The sequence below is a fragment of the Tachyglossus aculeatus genome, chromosome X2, assembly GCF_015852505.1.
Source record: "Tachyglossus aculeatus isolate mTacAcu1 chromosome X2, mTacAcu1.pri, whole genome shotgun sequence".
Taxonomy (NCBI): Eukaryota; Metazoa; Chordata; class Mammalia; order Monotremata; family Tachyglossidae; genus Tachyglossus; species Tachyglossus aculeatus.
The window spans coordinates 9,326,942-9,352,283 of NC_052100.1; the positions used below are offsets into that span (position 1 = coordinate 9,326,942).

The 25,342-nt window shown below is 57.7% G+C and overlaps 1 protein-coding gene across 1 annotated transcript; it reads right to left on the reverse strand.

Moving 5' to 3' along the window:
- Positions 1 to 78: 78 nt before the first annotated feature.
- On the reverse strand, positions 79 to 25,311 carry SEMA6B (semaphorin 6B). Its single transcript, XM_038771545.1, is given in 18 exon segments — positions 79 to 552; positions 554 to 939; positions 1,177 to 1,235; positions 1,341 to 1,418; positions 1,612 to 1,752; positions 1,977 to 2,150; positions 2,884 to 3,033; positions 3,484 to 3,615; positions 3,843 to 4,060; positions 4,251 to 4,339; positions 4,730 to 4,849; positions 5,100 to 5,190; positions 5,481 to 5,582; positions 5,916 to 5,978; positions 6,181 to 6,241; positions 6,540 to 6,657; positions 6,759 to 6,920; positions 25,060 to 25,311. Coding segments are annotated over 17 exon segments (2,571 nt in total). The 5' UTR covers positions 6,883 to 6,920; positions 25,060 to 25,311; the 3' UTR covers positions 79 to 87.
- Between the last annotated feature and the right edge of the window lie 31 nt (positions 25,312 to 25,342).

Consider the following 25,342-nt stretch of genomic DNA (forward strand, 5'->3'; position numbering starts at 1 on the left):
GCGTGTGTGAGTGTGTGTGTGAGTGTGTGGGGGGGGGGGGGAGTGGTCGGCGGACCCCCCCCCCACCCTCTCGCCCCCTCCCCGCCTTTACTGCACGGGAGGTGTGGTCCGCTCGGGGCCGCCGGGGAGGAGGCGGGCGAAGTCCGTGAGTGGGTGGTGGGCGTGCGGGTGGGGGTAGTCGGCCCGGCCGCCGCCGCCGCCGCTATTGAAGGTGCGGGTGCGGCGCAGGGGCCCAGCGCGGGGCAGGCCGCCGTCGGGGCTCCAGGGCCGCGGGGCGTCGGAGTCCGTGGGGGCCGAGACCACCCGGCGCTGGGCGGGGCTGGGGCTGGGCCGGGGGGTGACCGGGAGGTCGGCCGCGGCCGGCAGGTAGCGTCCGTCCCCGGTGGGCGGCGGCTCCCCGGTGGGGGGCACGCCGGGCTCGGGGTCCATGAGGCCCGCGTGGGGCAGGGCCCGCCCGTGGGGGGGGCCGGCGGGAGCGTCCCGCAGCGAGCCGGGGAGCCGGCCTCCGGGGCCCGGGGCCCAGCCCCGGGGGCAGCGCTTCTGCTGCAGGGGGGGTCTGCTCGGGGGTGGGCAGGGCCCCGGAGTCCAGGCCGGGCGGGGGGTGGCCGTCGCCGTGCAGCAGGGCCTTGGGCCAGCCGGGGGGCATGAGCGGGGCCAGGAGGGTCTGGGGGGGGGCCCGGCCCCCGCGGGCCCCAGCCCCTCGCTGGCGCTCGCCCAGGCGGCTGACGCTCAGCACGGCGGCCTCACCGTGGGGCAGCATCATGCTCTCCTGCTCCTTGCGCCGCGCCAGCCGCCGCCGGTCCCGCTGGGCCACGAACCAGCACACGCTGAAGCCCGCCACCACGGCCCCGGTGACGAAGGCGGCCACCGACGACACCACCAGCAGGTTCACCGACACCAGCCCGGCCGGCTCCTCCACGAAGCTTTCCTTCACCAGCCCTGGGCCGGGGACAGAGGCAGAGGCGGCGGCGGCGGGGGTCACCCTCCCCCCTAAGGCCACCCCCTCCCCCGCGGCGGCCCGGGGGGACAGGGGCGACGGCGGAGGTAGGGGCGGGGAGCATCTGCCCTTCCCGAGCGCTTGGTACCGTGCTCTGCACCCAGTCGGCGCTCAATAAGTACGCCTGAGTGCACGGATCTGCCCCTTCCCGGGGACGCCCCGCCCTCCTGCTCTCTCACCATCACAGTCTCCCAGGTGGGCCGCGCCGCCTCCAGAGAGGTCCTGCTGGAAGGTGGCTCTGGGCAAGCGAGGGGGAACGGTCAGACACTCGGTACCTTAGGCAGACCCCCCCCCCCCCCCACTCCCATACCTGGTAGACGCCCCCCCCCCCCCACTCCCATACCGGGTAACGGCGTCAAGGAAGATGCAGGAGCCATCTGCCATCCAGCCACAGTAAGGGTCCCGACTGCCAATACAGCTCCTGGTGGAGCCGGGCCGAGGAGGGGGGGGTGGGGGGTGGGGGTGGGATTGGAGCGGCCCAATCCCCCCCCACGCTCGCCCGGCCCCCACGGCCCGCCCTCCTGGCCGGCATCGGCCCCCCGCCATCCCTTCCCGGAGAGCCACACGTGCTCCCTCTCCTCGGGCCGAACGTCCGGGCCAGGCCCAGGACTCACTTCATGCAGCCCGTGTGCTGCTGGCAGCGGGCCACGGGCACCCGGACCACACAGCGCGGGAAGGCCAGCAGCAGGGCACCGGCCGCGGGGTCCAGCTCCATGCCCAGCAGCCGCTGGCCGGCATCGCTCTCGCGGCCGCACCTGTGGGCGATGGGGGCAGGTTGAGGGGAACCCCCCCTCCGCCCTCCAACACACGCAAGCACTTCCAGGGGGCGGGGGGGGCAGGGCCTGCTGCAGAGAGCTGGCATCAGGGGGCTAGGGTCGTGCCCACGGGGCGAGGAGTTGCGGCCCTCCCAAGGGGCAAGGTGCCCACTGCCGGGGGAGGGGTGTCCCTGCCCACTTCTTGCCCCCCCCCCTCCCCGCACCTGTCGGGCCGGTAGGTCTCAAACTCCTCCAGGAAGACGCTGTGGGGGCCGGGGCCGGGGTCGGGGTGGATGAGGAACTTGAGGACGGCGCCCGTGTCGGAGCCCAGGAAGATAACGGTGTGGTTCCCCCCGGGGCCGGCGGCCGTGTCCACCACGATGCGGGTCAGCGGGTGCCTGGCGGGCGGGGGGGGGGGGTCACGGACGGGCATTCGCTGGGCACAGGCGTCTCCCCCGTCCTGGGACCCGAGGGGAGACGCTGCCCCCACCCGCCCCACCCCTTTCAGCAAGGCAGGGGAGTCAGTGACGGGGCAGCCTCACCCCTCCGACTACCTCTGGGTCTCTCTGACTTGCCCCAGCTCCCTGTCCGTCTCCATCTGCCTCTGTTCCCTTTCTTTTGCTATATCTCTGTCTCTCTCCATCACTCCGTCTCTGTCTGGCTCTCTTCTCCTCTCTATATCTCTCAACATTTCTCCTCTGTTTCGGCGCCTCTTTCCGTGTCTGTGTCTTTGTGTTTATGACGGTCTGTAGGTCTCTCGGTCTCTTCTCTCGGCTTCACATGTGGGCACTGGCCTCTCGGCCACACAGGGGCATGAGTGCCCCCAAACACCCCCCTCTCCCCAGCACTGGAGCAAACACCAGACTTCCTGAACTCCCTCGGAGAAGAGTTGGGTGGGGAAGTTGCTGAGTTGGGTGGGGTGGGAAGGGGGAGAGGAGCCCAGGGCTTCATCCATCTCCCAGCCTTCCCCGGCTCCAAACCCACCCCACCTAGCCCTAACCTCCCCTCTTCATAGCTCCCCATGCCCCAGAATCACATACCCGCCATCTGGGGACTCATGGGCAGGGAAGAGATTCCCGGACAGCCCAGAGGGTACGGTGAGAGGGGCAGGACGAGGGTCCAGGCTCTCACCAGGTCAGGGTGCGGATGATCCAGGGCACGGTGCCCAGCGAGGGCACAGCTTCGTCCATGAGTGGGTGGGTCTTGACAAAGTTGAGGATCTCGTCCGGGAAGGCATTGGACGAATTATAGCGCATCCCGGGGGCGGCGCAGCAGCCGGGCCTACAGGGGGGAAGGAGTGAGTGGGGTGTGTATGCGTGTGTGCTGGTGTGTGTGGGGGGGTGTTTCTCTATTCTTCTCAAGCGCTTAGGATGGAAGAGTCGAAGAATGGCAGAAACTCTACTCTGACTCTTCAATCAGGAATTCTCAACAGGCTGGCACAGAGCCCCAACTACTGCATAAGGGGAGCAGGTCAGGAGGCCCAGGGGGCCCAGCTTCAAAACCCATTCTTGGGAGCAGTAAGTGGGAGAGGCCGGGTGGGAGACCAGGGAGTGTCACTATTGGTTACAATGAGGGCTTTGGCTTCTGATCGTCCGGGCTCACCAGCCCCCTCGGGGGGGGGGGGGGGGGCAGGTAATCGAGGACAGGTTAGTTTTTCCCTTGACCCTGGCGTGAGAGGATGAAAGAGGAAAAGGAAGGGGGAGGAGTAGCAGAGGGAGAAAGAGCACTCACCGGGGCTTGGGCACCAGCTCCTCTGGCACCGGGGTCCAGATGGATTCGGGCGACTTCTGCTCCCGGAATCGGCCGTCGAAAACCGCCGCCATCTGAGCCATGTCAAAGGCGCAGACCGCCGAGCCGGGGATGCTGTGGGGCAGCGGGGAAGGGGGGGGGGGAGGGAGGTTATCCTACAGCCCCCCTCCCCCTCCCTGTCCTAGGACCTGCCGGCCTGCCCCTGACCTTTAGGCTTTCCCTTGGGCCTTCCCTAGTTCTCTCTTGCCGCAGCTCCCACTTTGGCTGCTCCCAAGTGTCTTAATCCTCCTCCCCCAGGGGGATGGAGGAGGGTAACGGGAGCCCTCCCCCACACCACTGACCTGTTGTCTGGGGTTGAGAAGACGGCCAGGACCACGGACCGCCCACCCAGGGTGACCACATCTGTCACGGCCTGGATGACGTTGAAGTAGAAGTGGGAGTCCCCCGGGACAGAGCAGTTGAGCCGGGCCTTCAGGAAGGACGTCCACTGCTTCTCCAGCACCCGTGGGGAACCCCCTGCATCGTTACTGCAAACCCTGGCCACCCGGGATACCACCACCTACAGAGGAAACGGGATTGGGCTGGGAGGAGGGGGAAACTCGAGGCCCCCTGCCCATCCCTCCGGTTCCTCCATCCAGGCTGTGTCCTATTTTAGCCCCCCTCACCGCCCTCCCCGCCCCCGGTCATTCTCACAGGAGGGAGAAACCGCTGAGCCGGGTGCCCCCTCCCCAACCCCTCAGGGGTCGCACCTTCTCTAGGTAGTTGAACTCCATTGCGATCTCCCGGAAGAAGAAATACACGTGCCCCTTCCACTCGACCGCGTGGACAAAGTACGGCTCTATGCGGGGGGGGGGGGGGGGGGAGGTGGGGTGGGTGGGTGGGTGGATGGATATTAGGATCTGGCCTCTGACGTGGTGCCTGGTTGGGGCACGCTTAGAGTAGCAAAACTCAGGGGTGAAGTAAGAGGGTGGGGGTTTACAGTGGCTGGGGCATTGGAGGGGTGTTTGTTCTGACCCCGGCATGGTGCCAGGCTGGGGCACTTTGAGGGGAGCGGGAGGAACTGACCCCCGAATCTCAGGGAGTGAAATGAGAGCAGGCGGGGACTGTGTCAGTGGTGGGAAGAATCCTTGAGTCTCAGGAGATTGGAGAGGAGGCGGGGAGGGAGGGTAGAGTCAACCCTCCTTGGAGACTCTTATTCTGGAGGGGCGGGGAGCTCCTGGACTCCCACCTTTGAACCACTTGGAATCATGTTTGACAGTGCGCAGGGTAGGGCTGTTGCCCAGACTCCGGTAGATCACTGCATCGATGGCTAGGAAGTCAGTCACTGTGGCTGTGAACAGCATCCCATCTGCAGGGGAGTTGAAACAGGAGTAGTGGGGGAGGGGGGTGAAGGGACGGGGGAGGGAGGAACGGAACGGCTGCAAGGCAGCAGGGAGGGGTAAAAGAGACCAGCAAAATCCCTTCCCCACACCCCACACTCCGGCACCTAAGTCTGAAGTGTCCAGAGGGATTTGGAGTGGGGAGGGGAGGTGGTCCGATGGAGATGGGACACAAGGGGTGGGGGGGGGCGGGGAGGGGAAGGGTGGGCAGGCACCCACCAGAGAAGAGGGCCACGTTGGCATGCCTGGGGTCATAGGGGCAGCGGGCCATTCCACTGATATTGTCTCCCATGGGCTCCAGGGTGTCCAGCTGCGGGCGGTGGAGATCGGAAAGTCCTTTGACAGCCTCCTCAGAGCAGAAGCCCGACTCCCAGCCGCTCCCCTCCCCAGCTTCCCACTCTTCCTCCCCCTTCCCCTTCCCTTCAGGATCCTGGGGCCGCCCACGAGATCCCTCGAACGCCCCCCCCCCCCCACACACGAGTGCAGGTGCCAGCTCTGCTCCCCCCCCCACCCGGCTCTTCTGCCCTCCGGCCCCAGGGGAGGTGAGATGCCCCCCGGTGGGACGTGGGCAGGTAGGCGGGCAAGGCAGGTAGGACTCACGCTGTAGTTGGCACAGATGGGGTTGAAGGCGTTGGAGCCGCAGACGAACAGGGTGCTGGCGTTGCGCACCAAGAGCACCTTCACGAAGTTCCGGCATTCGGCCTGAGCGGGAGAGGGGGAAGAAGGAACTGAGGGCAGGGAACTCTCCCGAGCGCTTCGTCCACCGCTCTTCGCGCAGTACGTGCTCAATAAGTACCACCGATTGATCGAGAGAGACGGAAATGGGGAAGGATGGAGAGAGGCGAATGGGGAGAAGAGCGGTCCCTGTCATTTGGGAGACGTCTCTGGTCTCAGGGTAGGGGTGCCCCCCCCCCCCCCGGCCAGGCCAGAAAGACGGGGGTTTCCACCTCTGGGGGGTCGGAGAGGCTGGGGGAGGAGGGGGAGACGGGGGGGGGGGGTCAAAGTTCCCGCCCCCCTTCTTCCATCCGGGCTCACCTCCTGCTTCCCTTTCATTCGGCAGACGTTGATGTCGTTCTGGTTCGAGCGCCAGGTCAGCTTCTGGATTGGGGCAAGGTGGGGAGAGGAGGATTTGAAGGACTTGGAGGCAATTCGGGCAGGTACGTGTGTGTGTGTGTGTGTGTGTGTGTGTGTGTGTGTGGTGGGGGGGTGTCTGCATACCCTCCCTCTCCACTCCCCCTCTGTCCTCCCTCTCTCCACCTCCCTCCCGCCCGGCGCCCCCTCCTCTCCCCGTTGCACTCACGCGGTGATAATGCAGCTCCCCGACTGGGGGCGGCTCCAGCTCCAGCCTGTACAGATGGTCCCTGGTGGGGAGGGGAGCGGGGCGGGGGGGTGGGGTACGTGTGGATCATTAAGAGGGAGAGGGGGGACACAGTTCTCCCAGCCCCTCAGCCTCCTGCCCCTCCACTCCTCCTGTCACCCCGCTGCCGTTCCTCAGGGGGCCCCGCCGTGGAAGGTGGAGTCGTCCCCCCAGGCTAGATCTCAGGCGGCGGGGAGAGGGGATGGAAGAAAGGTCCCAGGCCTCTGACAGGGCCCAGATCAGGCAGGGGGGCCTGCGACCCCCGCCGCCCCCACCCCGGCCAGCGCTCCCAGCCTCCGAACCTGTCTCCGATGAAGAGGGTCCGGTTGACGCGCAACATGCGCTGGATGTTCAGCGGCTCCGCGCCGCCCTCGGTCCGGTCGGCGCCGCTGCCCACGAACACGGGGTACTGCTTCAGGTCTGGAGGGCGGCAAAGGGGTCAGTAGGCTGGGGGGTAGGTAGGTAGGAGGGACCCCAAGTCCCGGGGTCTTCCCCCCAACCCGAGCTCCCTCGCCGCTTACAGTGTTGGGGGGCTACGCTGATGGGTCTCGGCTCCTCGGGGAACAGTGTCTCCCCTGTCTCCAGCAGCAGCAGCAGCAGCAGCAGCAGCAGCAGCAGCAGCAGCACGGAGCCGGGTGGACGCATGGTGTCCCGGAGTTGGGGGGCAGGGGTGGCCGGCTGTGCTGTGGGGGCGGGGGGAACAGGGCAGGACAGGACAGGAGAGGAGGGGGAGAAGAGGGGAGGAGAGCAAGATCGGGTCAGTGGGGAGAGACTAGAGGATGGGGGGGTGCAGTCCCGAGGGCCGCCTGCAGGGGGCAGTGGAGCGAAGGGCCTGACCAGCGCCACCTGTTCTCCGCGCTCAGCTGCTCCGAAGCCCAGCAATGGGGGCCGGGGCGGAGGCCAAGGAAGGCCAGCGCAGAGAAAGGGAGGTGGGGGAAGAAAAGAAGGGGGAAGGCCTCGGCCTCCAGCCGGCCCACCTCACCCCCAGGGGCTGCAGCCGGTGGGGAGCGGGTTGAGCCGGCAGGATCTGTTCCCAGGACCCCCGCAAAACCCAAATATGCCCCCGCTTGGGGTAAGGCTCCTTGCTTGCCCATCCGCCCCCTCCTCTCCAACTCCTCTGGATCAATCAATCAATCAATCAATCAATCGTATTTATTGAGCGCTTACTATGTGCAGAGCACTGTACTAAGCGCTTGGGAAGTACAAATTGGCATCACATAGAGACAGTCCCTACCCAACAGTGGGCTCACAGTCTAAAAGGGGGAGACAGAGAACAGAACCAAACATACCAACAAAATAAAATAAGTAGGATAGAAATGTACAAGTAAAATAAATAAATAAATAAATAAATAGAGTAATAAATATGTGGGGGGATCAGCCCCCCACGCTCCCCCCCCTGCAGTCCCCTTTTCCCATCCCCCGTCCCGACTTCGGGATTAAAGACCATTTTCCCCGCCCCTCTCATCCAGGAATTGACGGCTCCAGCAAGCTCAGGGCCGGGAGGACTCCCTGCTCGGAGTGGGAGACAGCATTGTGGGGCGGGGGCTCGCTCGGGCTAAGGGTTAGAACGGCTTCGCACTGGCCATAAGTGGTGCAGTGGCCATGGGGCCAGAGCCCGCTCCTTCCAGCCGAGGGACAGAGAGACACGGAAGAGCCAGAGGAGTCAAACAAACCAGAAAAGGAGACTGATTCCAGGTGGGTGTCCACAGACTGTACTCTTCTGGGTTCCATTCGTTCATTCAGTCGTATTTATTGAGCGCTCACTTTGGGCAGAGCACTGTACTAAGAGTTTGGGAGAGTACAATACAACAAGCAGACATATTCCCTGCCCACAGCGAGGTTTGTTTCTTTCCCAGAGCTTCGTGCAGTGCTCTGCACACAGCACTGAATTAAAACCTCTGTTCCATTCCTCCCGCCTGGAATGCCTCCCTGGCAACCGCCCCCCTCAAATCTCTTCAACAAACCCTAGGATTCCCTGAGAAGAAAGGGTCCCAAGAGGTCATTCAATCCAATGCCCTGCCTCCACTATGCAGGGGGGAGTTCTGTAGTCAAAAACTGCCCCGGGCAGAGACTTCACATCCTCTCCTGCTGTCCTTGCCAGTGTCTGATCCGCCCCCCCCCCACCCGGAACAGCTGGAAAGTTCTGCCTTGGGTCTAACCGTGCTCCCTCATGCTGCAGTTTCCTTCTGTTTCCTCACTGTAGTAGCCTGTCACATCCACTCCTACACCCCCCACCCACAAACACATTCTGCGCTTAGAACAGTGCTTTGCACATAGTAAGTGCTTAACAAATGCCATTATTATTATTATTCTGCCTTCCTGCACTCTCATCCATCCCCATATACAAATGTAGTCATATACACCACGCACTCCGACATCAAACAGACCCACACACATTCCCATGCACAAATACAGACCCTCATACCATGACACAGGTGTAGAGATGTAGTCACAAACCCAGAATTGTATATACGTGCTTACGAATACATGCTCAGATACACAGACAAACCCACCCTACACACATACATTCACACACATCACATCCTTCAATTTACACGTGGATGTCCAGACACCTGCCAGAAATACGTAGATGCCCACATGGTCTTACAAACATGTCCACTCAGCACACTGTCCAGCCCTCACGCCTAGGCCCAGAAGGCCAAGGATCCTATTAGTCCCCTCCAAAGTACCCCCGTTCCCAACTGGGATGTGGGGAACCTGGTTGATAATGGACAAGTAGCTGAAGAGAGATTTAAGAGGCTTTCATATCCGACTCCCCTATTTGTGGGCAGGGAATATGTCACTTCTCTGTTTCCTACTTCCCAACTACTTAGTACAATGCATTGCACCAAGAGGGAACTCTAAAGTCTTATTAAAAGCACATCCCCTCCGAGAGGCCTTCCCTGACTAAAACCCTCATTTCCCCTACTTCCTCTCCCTCTGCTTCACCTTTGCCCTTGGCTTTGCACCCTTTATTCACCCCACCCTCAGCCCCACAGCCCTTATGTCCATAGCCGTAATTGATTTTAATGTCTGTCTCTCCCACTAAGCGCCTTGTGGGCTACCAACTCTGCTTTACTGTACTCTCCCAAGCGCTCAATACAGTGCTCTGCAAACAGTAAGTTCTCACTGATTGATTAAATAGCTAGCCCATAGTAAGAGCTTAGTAAATACCAGTTGCTGTTATTATTATTATTGTCATTATTATTATCACAACTACCACCGCCATCACTACCGCTATTAACCCCACCCGACCACGTGGGTAGTGACTCTGTGGGGGCAGTGGGAGTTGGTAGCCCTGGGCTCAGAGGTCCAGAGGTGGAGAAGAATCCACTGTTGTCCCCACAGCCTCACTCAGCAGGGTCACCAACCAGATCAGAGAGTGTCCAAGTGGGGCCGGGAAGACCCTAAATTTGGGTCCCTGTTTCTGCCACAACATACAGCTAGCTTGACCCTACCCCTTTCTCTCATCACACATGCAGTGGATACCCTTTGGGGTGGTTTGGCCAGAGATCTCTGAGGGCTGGTGTCTCTCTCTGGGATGTGTGAACCATCAGACCTGAACTGTACTGGAAAACCACCCCCGGCCTAGAGAGGGAAGGAGACAGGTGAAAGGGGATGACCCCTGACCTGATGACGACAATGTAGCAGCCGAACCGGTGCCGGTTTGGGAACTGGGGCTAGGGGGTATGGAACACCAGTGAACCTTAAGCTGGGTAGCAGGAGGGTTTGTGGGGAAACTGAAGGAAGTCCTGAGCCCAGAGCTAAGGCCCAGGGACAGAGAAGTAACTTGGAAAGATTTACGGCATCCCGATCCTAGCTCAGGGAGTGGTCTGGATCCAGGGAGAGATTCGCGGTTTGTAACTGGATTGGATTTTATGCTCCTTTGACCTTGTACTGCTGCAACCTTGTTAACTGCTGTGAGCCCGTTCACTTCCCATTGCTGCTTATGATTTTACTCTAGTACTGGAACCAGCTCTCCTTAGCTTTAGCAAAACATTTCTGTTTTTTTCCGAGAGGACGCCGTGTGACTTGCGTGTCCGTGTCGGGGTGGAGCTCCCAAGTGAGGAGTTAGCCGTGCCCAGCTACCGGCCCCAGTGGTCAGCAGGGCCGGAGAGCAGAACCCCGATTGACTCCCACAGCTTCGGGGGGTTGAAACTTTAGGTGACAGGATGGTGGCAGTGATGAACCTAGGGAATTTCGGGGTTGGTGTGTGTGTGGGAGTGACTCCAGCAGAGAAACATCCCTTAGCACTTACTACAATGCTTGGCACATAGTAAGCGCTCAACAGATACCATGGTTATGATTATTCCTGCCGAGCGTAGGAAGCTGGGGACTTTGAGACTCTTGACGGTTGGGGGTTGGGGAAATCCCCGCCTGCCGCAGGTGGGAGGAAGCCCTGACAGAGTACGGGGGAGCCCTGTGGGGCGGGGGGAGAGGGGAGGGGGGTTTCACTCAAAGAATCCTCAGTCTGGGTCCCGAACGGCCATAGGTGATGGTTGTGGAAGAGTCAATGCTACAGTGTGAGTTCCGGGTTGGAGAGACGAAAAACACCCACAGGGAGTGAGAAGTGTGGAAACAGGAAAAACACGAACCCCTCTGCGTGTGTACAGGCATGGGGGGGGGGGCATGTGGGGAGGCGCCTGCCAGTATAAATAGCAGCTTCTGTCTTCCTTCCTGGCTTTTTTGCCTCCCCAGGACTTCCAGGATTTGTGAGTAATGTGGCTTTTCGGTTTCATGGATTGCCCTCCCCCCCCCCCCAGCTTCCTCCCCCCCCCCCCCAGCTTCCTCCCCTTCCTGCTACGGGGCCAAGGCAGTTGTACACGAGGTCACTGCCCTCTGGCCCCACCCTGATCCAGCCTTCCCATTCTCCGCTTCTGCCACTCCCCTCCATACGCCATCCTCTTGCCTCTGTTCCATTCCTCCCACCTGGAATGCCTCCCTCGCATCCGCCTCCTTCCCGTCTCTTCAACAAACCCTGTTCCTACTCCCTCCATCCCTTTCTCGCACCTTTTAAAACTCTAGGGAAAATCCGCCTCCCAGTTTAATGCCGCCCAGCCCCAGTCACTCCCGTCACGCCGACTCTGTTTCCTTTCGGTCCTGGTGCCCCTGCAGGAGACCCTCTTGGGCTGGCTAGACTGGAGGGCTGACCCCATGAACTGATGTCCTTTCCTGGATCATGGATCCTCTTTGAAAGTCGGGTGTATCGTGTGTGTGTGTGTGCGTGCGCACACTTCTGTCCCTTGTCCACTTGACATTAGTTATTTCTCTCAAACCACTCTGTGACTCCAATCCCTCCCCTCCAGCTCACAGTCCCTCTGGCCTACCGAAGAGGAGTTACCCCACAAACCCTTACCAGGTGACATTCCTACGGCATCTAATACCTCCTAGTAATAATAATAATAATAATAATGATAACACTAATAATAATTGCAGTATTTGTTAAGCACTCTTATGTACCAAGCACTGTACTAAACACGGGGGTAGATGCAAAGTAATTAGGTCCCACATGAGGCTGACAGTCTAAGTCGGGGGGGGGGGGGGAACCGGTGCTGAATCCCCATTTTGTGGATGAGGGAACTGAAGCACAGAGAAGTGACTTGCCCAAGGGAAGTGGCAGAGGTGGGATTAGAACCCAGGTCCAAGCTCTTTCCACTAGGCCGTGCTGGATACCCCCTCAATGACAACCCCCACGATGACACCCTTTACTCACCCCACCCTCAGCCTTCAGCCCCTTAGCCCCAGAGCACTTATGTACATATCAAGAAGCAGCGTGGCTCAGTGGAAAGAGCACAGCCTTGGGAGCCAGAGGTCATGAGTTCAAATCCCGGCTCCACCAAATTCCAGCTGTGTGACCCTGGGCAAGTCACTTAGCTTCTCTGTGCCTCAGTTACCTCGACTGTAAAATGGGGATTGACTGTGAGCCCCACATGGGACAACCTGATCACCTTGTATCCTCCCCAGCGCTTAGAACAGTGCTTTGCATGTAGTAAGCACTTAACACATGCCATTATTATTATATCCATAATTTATATTAATATCTGTCTCCCCCTCTAAGACTGTAAGCTCCTTGTGGGCAGGGAACATGCCTACCAACTCTGTTACATTGTATTCTCTCAAGAGCTTAGTACAGTGCTCCGCACACAGCAAGTGCTCAATAAATACCATAGATCGATCGATCGATTCAATTGTCATTATCAGCAGCATTAGCACCAACAATGCCTACCTGGATACAGGACACCCTACTGAGCATCTACTCGTTACAGAGCATTGTACTGAGTGCTTAAAGAGGGCAGAGCACTGGGCTGGGCATCTACAGGGTACATAGCACTGTACTAGGTTGTATAGTGAAAGATACTGGCTCTGCCTTCAAGGAGCTTACAATCTAATAGGGGAGGCAAGCAGGCACAAACTGTCAAATATACAAGAGGTAAGGGAGTCAGACCTGACATAAAAATAATAAAAATAGGCAATTAAATAAGTAGAATACATTTAGAATAATACGTGTGGTATTTGTTAAGTGCTGTGTGCCCAGCACTGTACTAAGCGCTGGAGTGGATACAAGCAAATCGGGTTGGACACAGTACCTGTCCCACATGGGGCTCACAGTCTTACCCCCCATTTTACAGATGAGGTAACTGAAGCACAGAGAAGTGAAGTGATTTGCCCAAGGTCACGTAGCAGATGAGTGGTGAAGCTGGGATTAGAACCTAGGTACTTCTGACCCCGCCAGGCCCGTACTCTATCCACTAGGCCATCCTGCTTGTCTTAGGGTGTAAGTCATCTTTGGGACAAACAGTGTGTCCAATCCGATTAGTTTATATCCACTTGTATACCCAAAGAAACTGACTAATATATTTTCAAGTGTTAATTTATACGGAGAGGAGGGGGGTGGGGATCAATCAGGGAAGGCCTCCTGGAGGAGGTTTTGTTTTTTTTTTTAGGGGCGGGGACACCGAAAGTGGGAAAGGACGGTCCATGGAGGGAAAGACCCTGATCAGTCGGTCAGAGACGGGAGGGTTGAGAGAGAGATTCAGGTAGGAGGTTAGCTTGGGAGGAGAGAAGAGTGTGAGTTTCAGTGTAGCAAGGGGACAGAAGGAAGGAAATAGGTAAGAGGGAGACAGCTGGTGCAAAGCCTTGAATCCAACGGTCGGGAGTTTCTGTTTTATGTTCTGAAGCAATTGGAAGCCACTGGAGGTGTTTGAAGAGCGAAGAAATACGATTTGAGCAACTGAAGAGGGAAAGACAGGCTGAAGAGGGGAGAGGCCGGAGGCACAGAGACCAGTGAGGAGGCGGAGGCAGCAGTCCAGCCAGGAAGTGTCGAGAGCTTGGATCAGGGTAGTGGCCAGAAGGGTGGAAATATTGTGGAGGAAAAATATCATCAGGATTTAGCGGCAGACTGGATGTGGGAGGTAAAAGAACGAGAGGAGTCAAAAATGACATCGAGGTTGCGAGCTTCTTGGACAGGGAGGATGGCGGCGGTGTTGACTGTGATGGAAAAGTTAGGCACAGAGAAGTGAAGTGACTCGCTCAAGGTCACACCGCAGTCAGGTGGGGGAGCCGGGATTAGAATCCATGACCTTCCGACTCCCAGGCCCATGCTCTATCCACTATGCCATGCTGCTTCCATGAGCTCTAGGAGACAGTGAGTGGAAAAGGAGAACAGAATAGCTTGGTGAGACAGCTGCAGCTCTAGTGTGAGGACAAGAAAAAGAACCAGCAGAGGAAACTGAGGAATAATCAGTGTCTCAAGCGGCGGAGGAGTCCAGGAAAATTAGGACCAGCCAGCACCTATTAGACTTGGCCCAAAACAAGCTCTGATGAGCCTGTCTCAGAAAAGTCAAGGGGGAACAAACCAGACAGTAGAACATTGAAAAGAGTGTTGGCAGAGAGAAAGGAGAGCTATGGGTATAATACTTGGAGTATTATACAAGTGAAGCAGCATGGCTTAGTGGATAGAGCGTGAGCCCAGGAGTCAGAAACACCTGGGTTCTAATCCTGACTGCCACATGTTTGCTGTGTGACCTTGGGCAAATCACTTAACTTCTCTGTGACTCAGTTCCCTCATCTATAGAATGGGGATTAAGAGTGTGACCCTCACGTGGGACAGGGACTGTGTCCAACCTGATTAACTTGTATCTACCCCAGCACTCAGAACACTGCATGGTACATAGTAAGTGCTTAAAAAGTACCATAAATGTTTTTATTACTAACAGTACTAATAGTATTTGTTAAGCACTAACTATGTGTCAAGCAGTGTGCTAAGCACTAGAGTAGATACAGGTTAATCATGTCAGACACAACCTTTCTGAGATTCAGAAAAGGTTTTTTCAGCACAGAGGTGACTTGGACTTGTTGGAAGACAGAGGGGAGAAACGTCATAGATGAGCAACAGAGCAGTAAGAAAGGGAAGGAAGGCAAGTGTTTTTGAGTGGTGAGAAGGGTTAGGGTCCAAGATCCAGAACAGGAGTTGGATTTTCTGACCAGGAGACAGTTGGGTTGGTGGAGAATGTGGGCTTTGGAAGAGGAGAGCATGGAGGAGGAGGAGTAGAAAAAGATGATTGTGGTACTTGTTAAACGCTTACTAGGTGCCAACACTGTACTAAGCACTGGAGTACATATAAGATAATTGGGTTGGACACAGTCCCTGTCCCTCATGGGACTCACAGTCTAAGTAGGAGCGAGAACAGGTATTTAGCCCCTATTTTCAGATGAGGAAAAATGAGGCACAGAGAAGTTAAGTGACTTGCCCAAGGTCACACAGCAGACCAGTGGAGGAGCCAGGGTGAGAACTCAAGTCCCCTGAACCCAGGCCCATGCTCTTTCCACTAGGCCACACTGCTTCAGATAATAATTGTGGTATTTGTTAAGCACGTACTATGTGTCAAACACTGGGCTAAGTGCTGGCGTAGATACAAGGTAATCAAGTGGTCACGGTCCCTGTCTCACGTGGAGCTCACAGTCTAGGTGGGAGAGAGAACAGATATTGAATCCCCATTTTCCAGATGAGGAAACTGAGGCCCAGAGAAGTTAAGTGACTTGCCCAAGGTCACACAGCAGGTAAGTGAGAAGCAGCGTGGCCTAGTGGATCTCTATCCCACAGGCCTGGGAGTCAGAAGGATCTGGGTTCTAATCCTAGCACCATTACTTGTCTGCTGTGTGACCTTGGACAAGTCACTTAATGTCTCTGTGCCTCAGTTACCTCATCTGGAAAATGGGGATTAAGACCTTGAGCCCTATGTGGGATGTGGAATGTGTCCACCCTGATTAGCTTGTATGTACAGTGCCTGGCATACAGTAAGAGCTTATCAAATACCATTAAAAAAAAAAAAGTGGTGGAATTGGGATTAGAACCCAGGTCCTCTGACTTCCAGGACTGGGCTCTTTCCACTAAGACCACACTGCTGCTGCTGATAATGGTGGCTGGGCATTTATTAAGTGCGGGCCCTTGAGAATTTTATGTCTTCTGGCCTCCCGCAGGAGGAAACCAGCAATGGAGCCCGTTCCAGAAGCCATTCCCCTGGGCCCCCTTCCTGTCCTCAAAACACCCTGCCCTCTGCAAGCATCTGAATTCAGCCGCCTGGAGCTCAGTCCGGTCCCAGAAATACCAAGCAAGCAAAGCCTTGGGAAGGAAGGGGATGGGGAAACGGGAGAGAGAGAGAGAGAGAGAGAGAGAGAGCACGCGTGCGTGCATGAATGTATCAGTGGGAATGTGTCTGTGGGAGCGGGTATGCCCCTTCCCCCTCCGGGATGATTCCTTGGCCTTCCTCAAGCTCCTCTCACATCCCCTCCTTCTTTCCCCGGCCCAGCCCCCCGTAGTGTCGAACGCTCCCGCATGCAGCTAGCAGTGGTTGGGTCCAGATCCTGCTTCCCTGTGGCGGTCTGTGACACTAATTAACTGGGGCCACTTAGCCCAGCGCCTAGCCAGCCTGCTGCCCCAGGGACTCCGACCCTGGCCGCCCGCCACCATCCCGGCCTGGCACCTGCCCGGGGCAGCGCAATCCCCCCACCTCTCCAAGAGTCCTGTCAGCCCTTTACCCAGTCCTAAAACCATTTCTGCCGGGGTCCTGCCCCTCCCCAGCTCCCTGCCTTGGGCCCAGGAAGGTTAGAACAGGTCTCCAGTCTAAGCTCTCCACCCCCTCCCCCTTCCATAAGCCCAGCAAAGAGACATCTGAATAAACCGGGAGACGAAAGATGAGGGCCTGAAAGGGGGCGAGGAAGGGTGAGGGGGGCAAGGGGATGAAAAGGAGCCAAAGAGACGCCTGCTGCCTTCTCCCCCCCCCCCCCCCCCCCGCCAACAGATGGGTTGATGATGTCACCTGCAAACCCGATACCCCCCCCCAGCTGTTCACCGGGAAGATGCCTGCTAATCTGGCCTGCTGGAAGGGGGAAGGGAAGGGAGGCCTAGGATGGGGAGAGAATTTGGCTCCCCAAGTCCTTCCCCGGTGGTCTCCAACCCATTCCCGTTGGCATTAGATCACCCCTCTCTTCCATGTTCCCATGCCCCCATTTCAAGGGGGACTAGGAGAGGTCCCACCCTCGGACAGGGGATTAGATCGGGTGACCCCCCACCCCACCCCCTTCCCACCCAGAGGGTCCCTTCCAGCTCTTGGCCTCTACCACCTTCTTCCTAACCCTCCTCTCTCTCTCTCTGGGCTGATAACACCAAACGAGACCAGACAGCAAAGGTGGGTGTCAAATGGGGATTAAGACTGTGAGCCCCCTGGGGAACACCTGATCACTTTGTAACCTCCCCAGCGCTTTGCACATAGTGCTTAATAAATGCCATCATTATTATTATTATAGTGAGGAGGATCGCTCACCCTGCCCTGCCCCTCTCCTCCTCCCCCTGCCCTTGGCATCTAGTTACAGCTCTGCTTACAGCTGCCTCCAGGAGACCCAGAGAAGGGTCTCCTGCTCCCCAGGGAGGATGGAGTGAGCCGGGGCTGTTTCATTTTAGAGGGGAAAATGGGAGGGGGGGGCTCCATAGGCCTCTCCGGAACACCGGCCCCTCCTCTCGGGGGGCTAGCAGAGTGGGGGGAGCACTGTGATGGGGAAAGGGGTGGGGCTATTCTGAGGAGGCTGGGTCAGGCCCAGGGGGGCGGGCCCCGAAGCTGCCGCCCTCCGGCTTGCGCTCCGGTACGCCGCAGCCGGCCCGATCCCCGGTTAATTAATTTTAATTACCGTCTCTCACCATTTGGAAATGGTGCACGTCGGTGACCAAATCCAGCGGCAGCTACTTGGCAATTAGGAAGAGAGCACGAGCGAGAGGAGAACCGCCCTTGCAGCGCTCAGCGAATCGTTTAAAGGAAATTAAAGTGTCATTTACCCCGCACGTGTAATTAAGAGGGCCAGGCTGGCGGGATGGGGTGCGGGGGCGGGTGAAGATGGGGTGGAGGTACAGCGGGTGAGGGTGGTTACGGGGGAACGGTCAGTAGCTGCTGGGGCCTCAGGTCCCTTTTGGGGGGATTGCATAGTGGCCAGAGGAGTGGAGAGGACAGTAATAATAATAATGATGGCATTTCTTAAGCGCTTACTATGTGCAAAGCACTGTTCTAAGCACTGGGGAGGTTACAAGGTGATCAAGTTGTCCCACGGGGGGCTCACAGTCTTAATCCCCATTTTACAGATGAGGTAACTGAGGCACAGAGAAGCTAAGTGACTTGCCCAAAGTCACACAGCTGACAGTTGGCGGAGCTGGGATTTGAACCCATGACCTCTGACTCCAGAGCCCGGGCTCTTTCCACTGAGCCACGCTGCTTCTCTTGCTCCCTTGCTCCCACCTAAGCTCATTACAAGGATCATCTGAGTGTTCTGAGCTGGGAGGAAAAGGGAATCCGGCCCCTTCCTCCCTCACGTCCACCTCCTGTCTGTCTGCCAGAATAGGAGAGCCTTCCTGGAGCTGTCTTTAGACTGATTTTGAGCAACCGGGCCATAACAGCCTAGCGGTTCCCCTCTACACCTAGAGCAACCCTACGGTAACAACCCGGTAGTTCTCATCTTCTTAAGCAGGCCCCCCTCACTGCCTCCTCTGCAACAACCCTACCAAAACAACCCAGCAGCCCCCAAAACACACGCACACACGCACAAAAAGTCTCCCAGGCCCATGGTCATCTTCTGCTCTCCTCCCCCAACTCCTTGGCAGCGACCCTACCAGGCAGGAGGTACGTCAGAAGAAAGAGGGAGGAGGATGCTGGGGATGGAAGGGAATCCGCTTCCAGCATGGAGAAAACAATTCGTGGCAAAGAAAACGCCCCGGGGGGAAGAGACCCTGAGGTCACAGCGGACCCCAAGGTGAGTCAACCGGAGCCAGAAGTGGGGCTGGAAGGATGACAAGTGATCTCACGTTGGTGGTTGGATCCTGAGGGAGGGCTGGAGCAGGGAAGAGAGGGAAGCCATGAAAGGCAGAACAAGTGGGAAAGGGCGAAGACTGCAGCAGGAAAGATTCAGGTTAGACTAGAAGAAGGACTTGGCAGCAGACAGGGCCACAGAATGCTGGGCCAGCCTGAGCAAGGCTGTGGTGAGGTGGGGAACCGGCAAGGTTCTGGGCCATTCTGGACCTCTGGGGAAGACCAACTTTAGCTCTGCCGGGTTGGGCCAAGAAGCCACAGGTCCCAGGTTAGGAGGGTGATGGGGATCTTGACCCTTTCCACTTCCATGCCCCCAGCTCCAGGAGTGCGGAAGAGCCTGAGCCCTGGGATATGCATCTGCTACAGGCCAGGCTTTGATACTCCTACTCCCTGAGGCAGGAAACAGTGCTATTCCACGTGGCTCAATTGTTTGTGAGTCCAGAGTTCTAAACTCTCAGCAGCTTGTGGGCCTGCCTTCCCTCAAATTGACCCAAACAGACCAAGGACTCCAGAGGAATGACAATAATAATAATAATAATAATAATTGCTTACTATGTGCCCAGGACCACGCTAGGTCTTGGGTAGATACAGAATAAGGGGGAGAGAAAATGGGTATTAAATCCTGCTGGTGAGGAAACTGAGGCCCAGAGAAGCTGTGACTTGTCCAAGGTCCCACAGCAGGCAAGTGGTACTGTCCTGTGTTCTTTCCACTGGGCCATGCTGATTTTTCTTTTATGGTATTAAGTGCTTACTATGTATCAAGCACTAATTTAAGCACTAGGGTAGATACAAGGTAATCAGATTGGACTCAGTCCCTGCCCCACATGAGGTTCACACTCCAAATCAGAGGGAGGAGAATTTAATCCCCATTTTACAGATGAGGTGAATGAGGAACACAGAGAAATTTAGTGGCTTAGCCAAGGTCACACAGCAGACAAGTGGCAGAGCCGGGATTAGAATCCAGCTCCTCTAACTCCCAGGCCTGGGCTCTTTCCACTAGGCCACACTGCTTCTTCACAGGGGAGGCTCCCATTCTGTCTCCTCCACCAGTCTGGGGGCTCTGGGGGACGGAAGGCCCCCACAGTGCTCTCCCTCACTCCCAGGGATAACGCTTCTTAAACTTAAACGCTTTTATTCTAGGGGATTGGCCCCTTTGCACAATCATGGTTGGCAGAAAAGGGGGCAGAATGCATGCTGGGCAGTGTAGTCCTTCAACTCCAGCCAGGATCCTCCTATAATGCCAGCACTCCCTCCCTTTCCCCCCCCCCCTCCCCCCCCCAGGCAAGTTCCAATTTAGTGCCGGGCTCCGCACACAGCAGGAACTCAATAAATACTATTGATCGATTGATTGATTCTAACCTTGGCTAAGAGTGGGCTCTATTTGGGAGGAGAAGGGGATGATTGTGTGGTCTGGTAGCCGTGGTCGATGACCAGAAGAAAGATTTTTAATAACCTGCTGCTCACGGCCTCCCAAATTGTTTTCTTAACACTTTACTTTCTAATTTACTGGCACTTTATCTGGACATTCCCCAGCGGAGAGATGATGAATGGGGGCTGGGTAATGAAAGAGAAATATGTTCTCTCAGCTCGAGACCCCCAGGCACAGATGGGGATGAACTCTGGCTTCAGTGGCCAAGTGGGCCCCTATTCCCCACCCCCGACCCAACAGCCTCTCTGTCACAGGGATCCTGTTCAAGAGCAAGTTGACAGGCAATCAGGGATGAGTTCTCATGTCTCCGCTCCTGAGCAAGGAGTGGGAATGAGGAGAGAAGAGCGGTAACTTCTTCCCCATCCTTCCCCACAGCTCCCTTTCCTGCTCCTGACCTAGGCCAGGTCAAACTGGCCCCAGGGAACAGGAGAAGCCTCCAGCAGACCTAATCTCCAAAGTCAAGTGGAGGGAGGAGGGGGAGGGGAGAGGAAGGGAATGCTGCAGATGGGGGTCTAGGGATCATGGAGGCAGGGCGGGCAGATTTCCTCGGCTCCGTTCTGGCTGTTGGCTGTTCCCAATCCGTCAGAGTCGACCCATCAGTACCTCCCTAGGAGTCCTGGCCCCCCTTGCTCCCGCCCTCTGCCCTGCTGAGGCAAGGATCAGGGACCCAAAGGAACATGCATCTGGGAGACTCCCTCCGACCGTCAGACGGGTCTGGCTTTGTGACTGTCTTGTTCCCTCTCTCTTTCCCCACCCAAATGATCAGTTCCTCAAGGCAGAGGGCTCTGTTTTCTTCAGATGGGGGTGTGAGGGAGAAGGACCGCTCTCTTCTCTTTCTGAGGGCAGGGACCAGCTCGCCTCTTCCTTCCATCCTTCCCCACAGAACCAGTACAGAGTATCTCCTGTCTCTCCCCCATCAGGCTGTCAGGCCTTCTGGGGGCATGGACGGGGTTTTCTTCTCTTTCGGTTCCTGCCCCCAGCTCCCAGCCCAGGGCTCTGACCGGCTACCTGTGGGAGATGGTTGGGGGTGGCATTGGAGGAGGCGGAAAGCAGGGCACTCAGGACATGCTGTTGACTGACTGATGGGAGGCACCGTGCTGGGCACATGCCTACGATGGCGACAATGAAAGCGGAAACCGGACCCCTGCAGGGTGCCAAGGAATTCCCACGGGGCGGATGTGGGAAGCATCAGGAATCTGAGGACTAGCACCAGCTGTTCCTTCCCTTCTCCCTCCCAGGAACAGGACCCACCTGCAGCAGGCGGGATTCAGGGTAGACACTGTGGGCAGCCCTCCCCCTTCCTCCTACCCCCACTTCAAGAGCAACCATTTTGGGGAAAGAGTTCAGGCAGAGGTGCCCATATCCAACCTCAATGTCCCCCTCCGCAGCCTCCTGCTTAACGACCCCTCGCCCCAATCCAGAGGGAGAAAGAAAGAGAGGGAGCTGTCCACACGCACGTCTCTCAGGGAGCTATGGGAGAGCCACTGGCCTTATTTAGAGTGCCTGCAGGCTGGGATGGATTTCCTCTGAGGCCCTCCTCTGCTGTCATTTCAGCTTCATGAGCTGCGCTCCAGGGCTCGCCTCCTCCCTCCTCCCCTCCCCAGTTCTCCTCCATTTCCAGCCCTCCTTGGGGTGGCGGGGGAGTGGTTCTTATCTGCACGGTGAGAGGGGGAGGAGAGAGAAAAGCCCGTTTCCTGCACCCGCAGGAAGACTCGCATATCTTCTTGCACACAGTAGCACCCACGTGCCTGCTGTGGGTGGGTACTCCTCCTGTGCCCGGGCCCATAAGCCAACACTCGCCTTAGAAAGCATGCAAGGTGCCTGCACCCCAACTCCTTCTTGCCCCCCTTTCTCTCTGGGCCCCAGCTGTCCTTCCTGAACAATTCGAGGGGACCACAGGGGATGGGGGAAAGTTGGAGGGGGAGGGATGGGTTGACCTCTGTCCAGGAGCAGACTGCTCCCCCTTTCCCCTCCCCATCCATCTCTTCCTCCTCCTTCTCTTCCCCCTCCCCATTACCATTCATCTCCTTCTCTCTTCCTCCTCCACTCCCCCCCTCATCCCCATAAATCTCCTCCACAGTTTATATTCACTTCAGCCCTTCTGTACCACTTATGCACCTAGGTACTCACAGCACCTATGTACAGATCTTTATACCTTATTGATTCCTCCTATCTGTAGTTTAGTTTCTGTCTTCCATGCTAGATTGGGTAAACTCCTTGAGGGTAGGGATCATGTCTACCAACTCTATTGCATTGTACTCTCCCAAGCACTTGGCACAGTGCTCTGCACACAGTAGGCACTCAATAAATACTACTAATTGATTGATTTCCCCTACCTCCTCCTCCTCCTCCCTGTTATGCCTGAGCCAGATCAGGAGTGGCTGCCCTGCACTATGCACCCCAACACTTTGGTCATGCAAAGCCCAGATGCATGGCAGGGGTCATGTCTCAAGGGGACATGGCTCAAGACAGGGATTAGAGGTTGCCAAGGTGGGACTCTTCCAGTGGACTCTCCCACCAACTGCTCTCCTTATGATCCTTATTCCTCTTGGCTTAGTGGATACAGACCGGGCCTGGGAGTCGGAAAGACCTGGGTTCTAATCCCAGCTCTGCCACTTCTCTGCTGTGTGACCTTGGGCAAGTCACTTCACCTCTCTGTGCCTCAGTTACCTCATATGTAAAATGAAGATTAAGAGTGTGAGCCCCATGTGAGACAGGGACTGTGTCCAACCTGATCAATTTATATCTACCCCAGTGCTTAGAACAGTGCTTGGCACACAGTAAGAGCTTAAAAAGTACTATAATTATTATTACTCCCCCCTTCCTTCCCAGGCAGGGTCACCCTACCCTTCTTCTGTGATCCCCTTCCCCCATCTTAAAAATTTCCATCTGGAACCACAGCGTTGAGACAATTTTGTAGAATTCGAAGTGGGGCTGTGGGGAGCTAACGGGAAAATTGGAGTTTTGGATGGGCCTGAAGAATCCAGATTGGCGGACTATAAGGGTTCAACTCATGGCAAGATTCCTCAGCCTCCTCCTCTTCCCCCACACCCCTTCTTTACTTAAGTTTGGGTAGATCTAGCCTTAATCACGGAGCACTTGAGGGAAATGATCCAGATTACAGCATTTGCACCAGGCCTAAGGATGCTCAAACCTTTCACCTCTCTCCCAACCCATCCCCCCCATTCCCTGGCTGAAGTGTAGACCAGGCCACAAATGCCCTATCCATCCACCAAGAACAAGAACAGATACAGCAGGGGAAGCGGGGGGCTAGATCTGACTGATCCCTCAGCCATACCCCCTTGCTAGGCACGTAGCTTCAGAGGCAAAGCAGAAGCGGGAGTCGTGAGGGACCAGTTCTGGAGGGTTGAGGGGGAGAGGAGAGGGGCCTTCTGAAGCAGCGTGGCTCAGTGGAAAGAGCACGGGCTTTGGAGTCAGAGGTCATGGGTTCGAATCCCTGCTCCACCACATATCTGCTGTGTGACCTTGGGCAAGTCACTTAGCTTCTCTGAGCCTACCTCATCTGTAAAATGGGGATTAAGACTGTGAGCCCCACGTGGGACAACTTGATCACCTTGTATCTCCCCCAGCGCTTAGAGCAGTGCTCTGCACATAGTAAGCGCTTAACAAATGCCATCATCATTATTATTATTATTATTCTGATCCCTGTCCATTGAGGAGGTTGCCCATCCTCCCCAGCAAAAGTGGGCATAAGGACAACTCAATGAGGTGAGTCCTCGAAGGGTTCCCAAGGTGTGTGTGTGAGGGGTGGGGCGTCGGAGGGACGCAGGAGGATCGGGTTCAAATTGTGGTCCCGTCCCCACGATGGAAGGAGGGGAGGCTAGAAAAAACAGCCTGTACTCCCTCCGCCTTCTCTCAGGAGCCGGAGGTAGTGCCTGCCGGTTCCTCCTCTCCCCTTGCATTGAGCTGGGGGAAGGGGACGGGGGACCCATTCCCTCCCCATCTGCGGGACCACTTGGCATCCTCAGCCATCAAGTTGTCCCCATCGCACCGCCGCACACGTGCAGCCGCCTCCTGCCCCCACGTGACCGAGCTCCTCGGCTCAGGGGACCAATCAGCGGCGGGAGGCCCCGGCTGCTTCCCTCCCTCCTGCCCGCCCCATCATCGCTCTCCGGGCCGGGCGGGGCGAGGCGGGGAGGGGGGGAAACATCAACGTCGTCCGAACGGTTTTCCCCCCCGATCCGGCCCCGTCTCCGGCCCCGGCCCCGGCCCTCCTACTCGGGAAGCCGGAGATGGTTTCTCCCTTTGTCCCTTTGTCTCCTCTTCCTAGCGGGGGGGAGATGGGGAGGGAAGGGGCGCGCACCCAACATCGCCGCCTTCCCCCCCTCATTTCGGGGAGCAGCAGATCCGAATCCCGATTCCTGGGCCAGGGGGATCCGGATCCAAAAAGGACCCGGGTACAGCGGAGGTGGGGGGGGGGGGGCTTCCGGGGCCCGGAGGCTGCAGGAGTCCCTCGCTTCCCCCCCACCCGCTAACACACACACACACACACACACACAAATTTAACTGCCTCCCCCCCCCCCCCCCGCCCAGCAGCGCCCCTCTTTTTACCGCACATCCCCCAATTTCCCGCCCCAGCCTCCCGCTATACCGTGCCACCTGCCTGGGGCTCCCAAGTCAACCCGTCCCCCCCGCCGCCCCCCTCCATCGCCCGCTGCAACCGCTAACAAAGCGGAGGCTTGGGGCTATGCCGGCCGCCGCGGGCGTGGAGAAAGGGAGAAGAGGAGGAGGGGATGGGCGGCCTCAATTTGCCAGAACAGCGACCTTCTCAATTCTTCATCCCATCCCCTCCCTCGATGTACCTCCCGGCGCTGCCCGGCACCCTACCTCGCCACTGTCCGCTGCGTAGCCGGGGAGGGGGGGAGATGGGACTCGTGTATGTGTGTGTGTGTGTGTGTGTGTGTGTTGGGGGTCTTAGGTGTCTACCTACCAAGGCGCAAAGTTTCAAGTCCCCCATCCTCGTCCCCCCTCCCCAACCGTAGCCTCCCCCCCTCTCCCTTCCCCAGGGGGTGGGAGGCTTACCTCCTCCGCCTGGGGCTCCGCGCACCTGTCCTCAACCCGGCATCCTTTGGTGGGGGAGGGGGTGCAGGGCTGATAGACCCCCCCCTCCCCCCCCAGGGCCGGAGAGCCCCGAGCAGGAACGCCGCACCAGCTGGTCGTTGGTCGCAGCCGAGCAAAGGCACCTTGTGGTCCCCGCCCGGCCCCGGGGCAGCTGCGGGGCGGCGGAGGAGGGGGAGCGGGAAGAGGGGAGAGAGATGGGGGTGTCCTCTCCGCCCCCCCCCCCCAATTCCACCCCCGGTTTAGC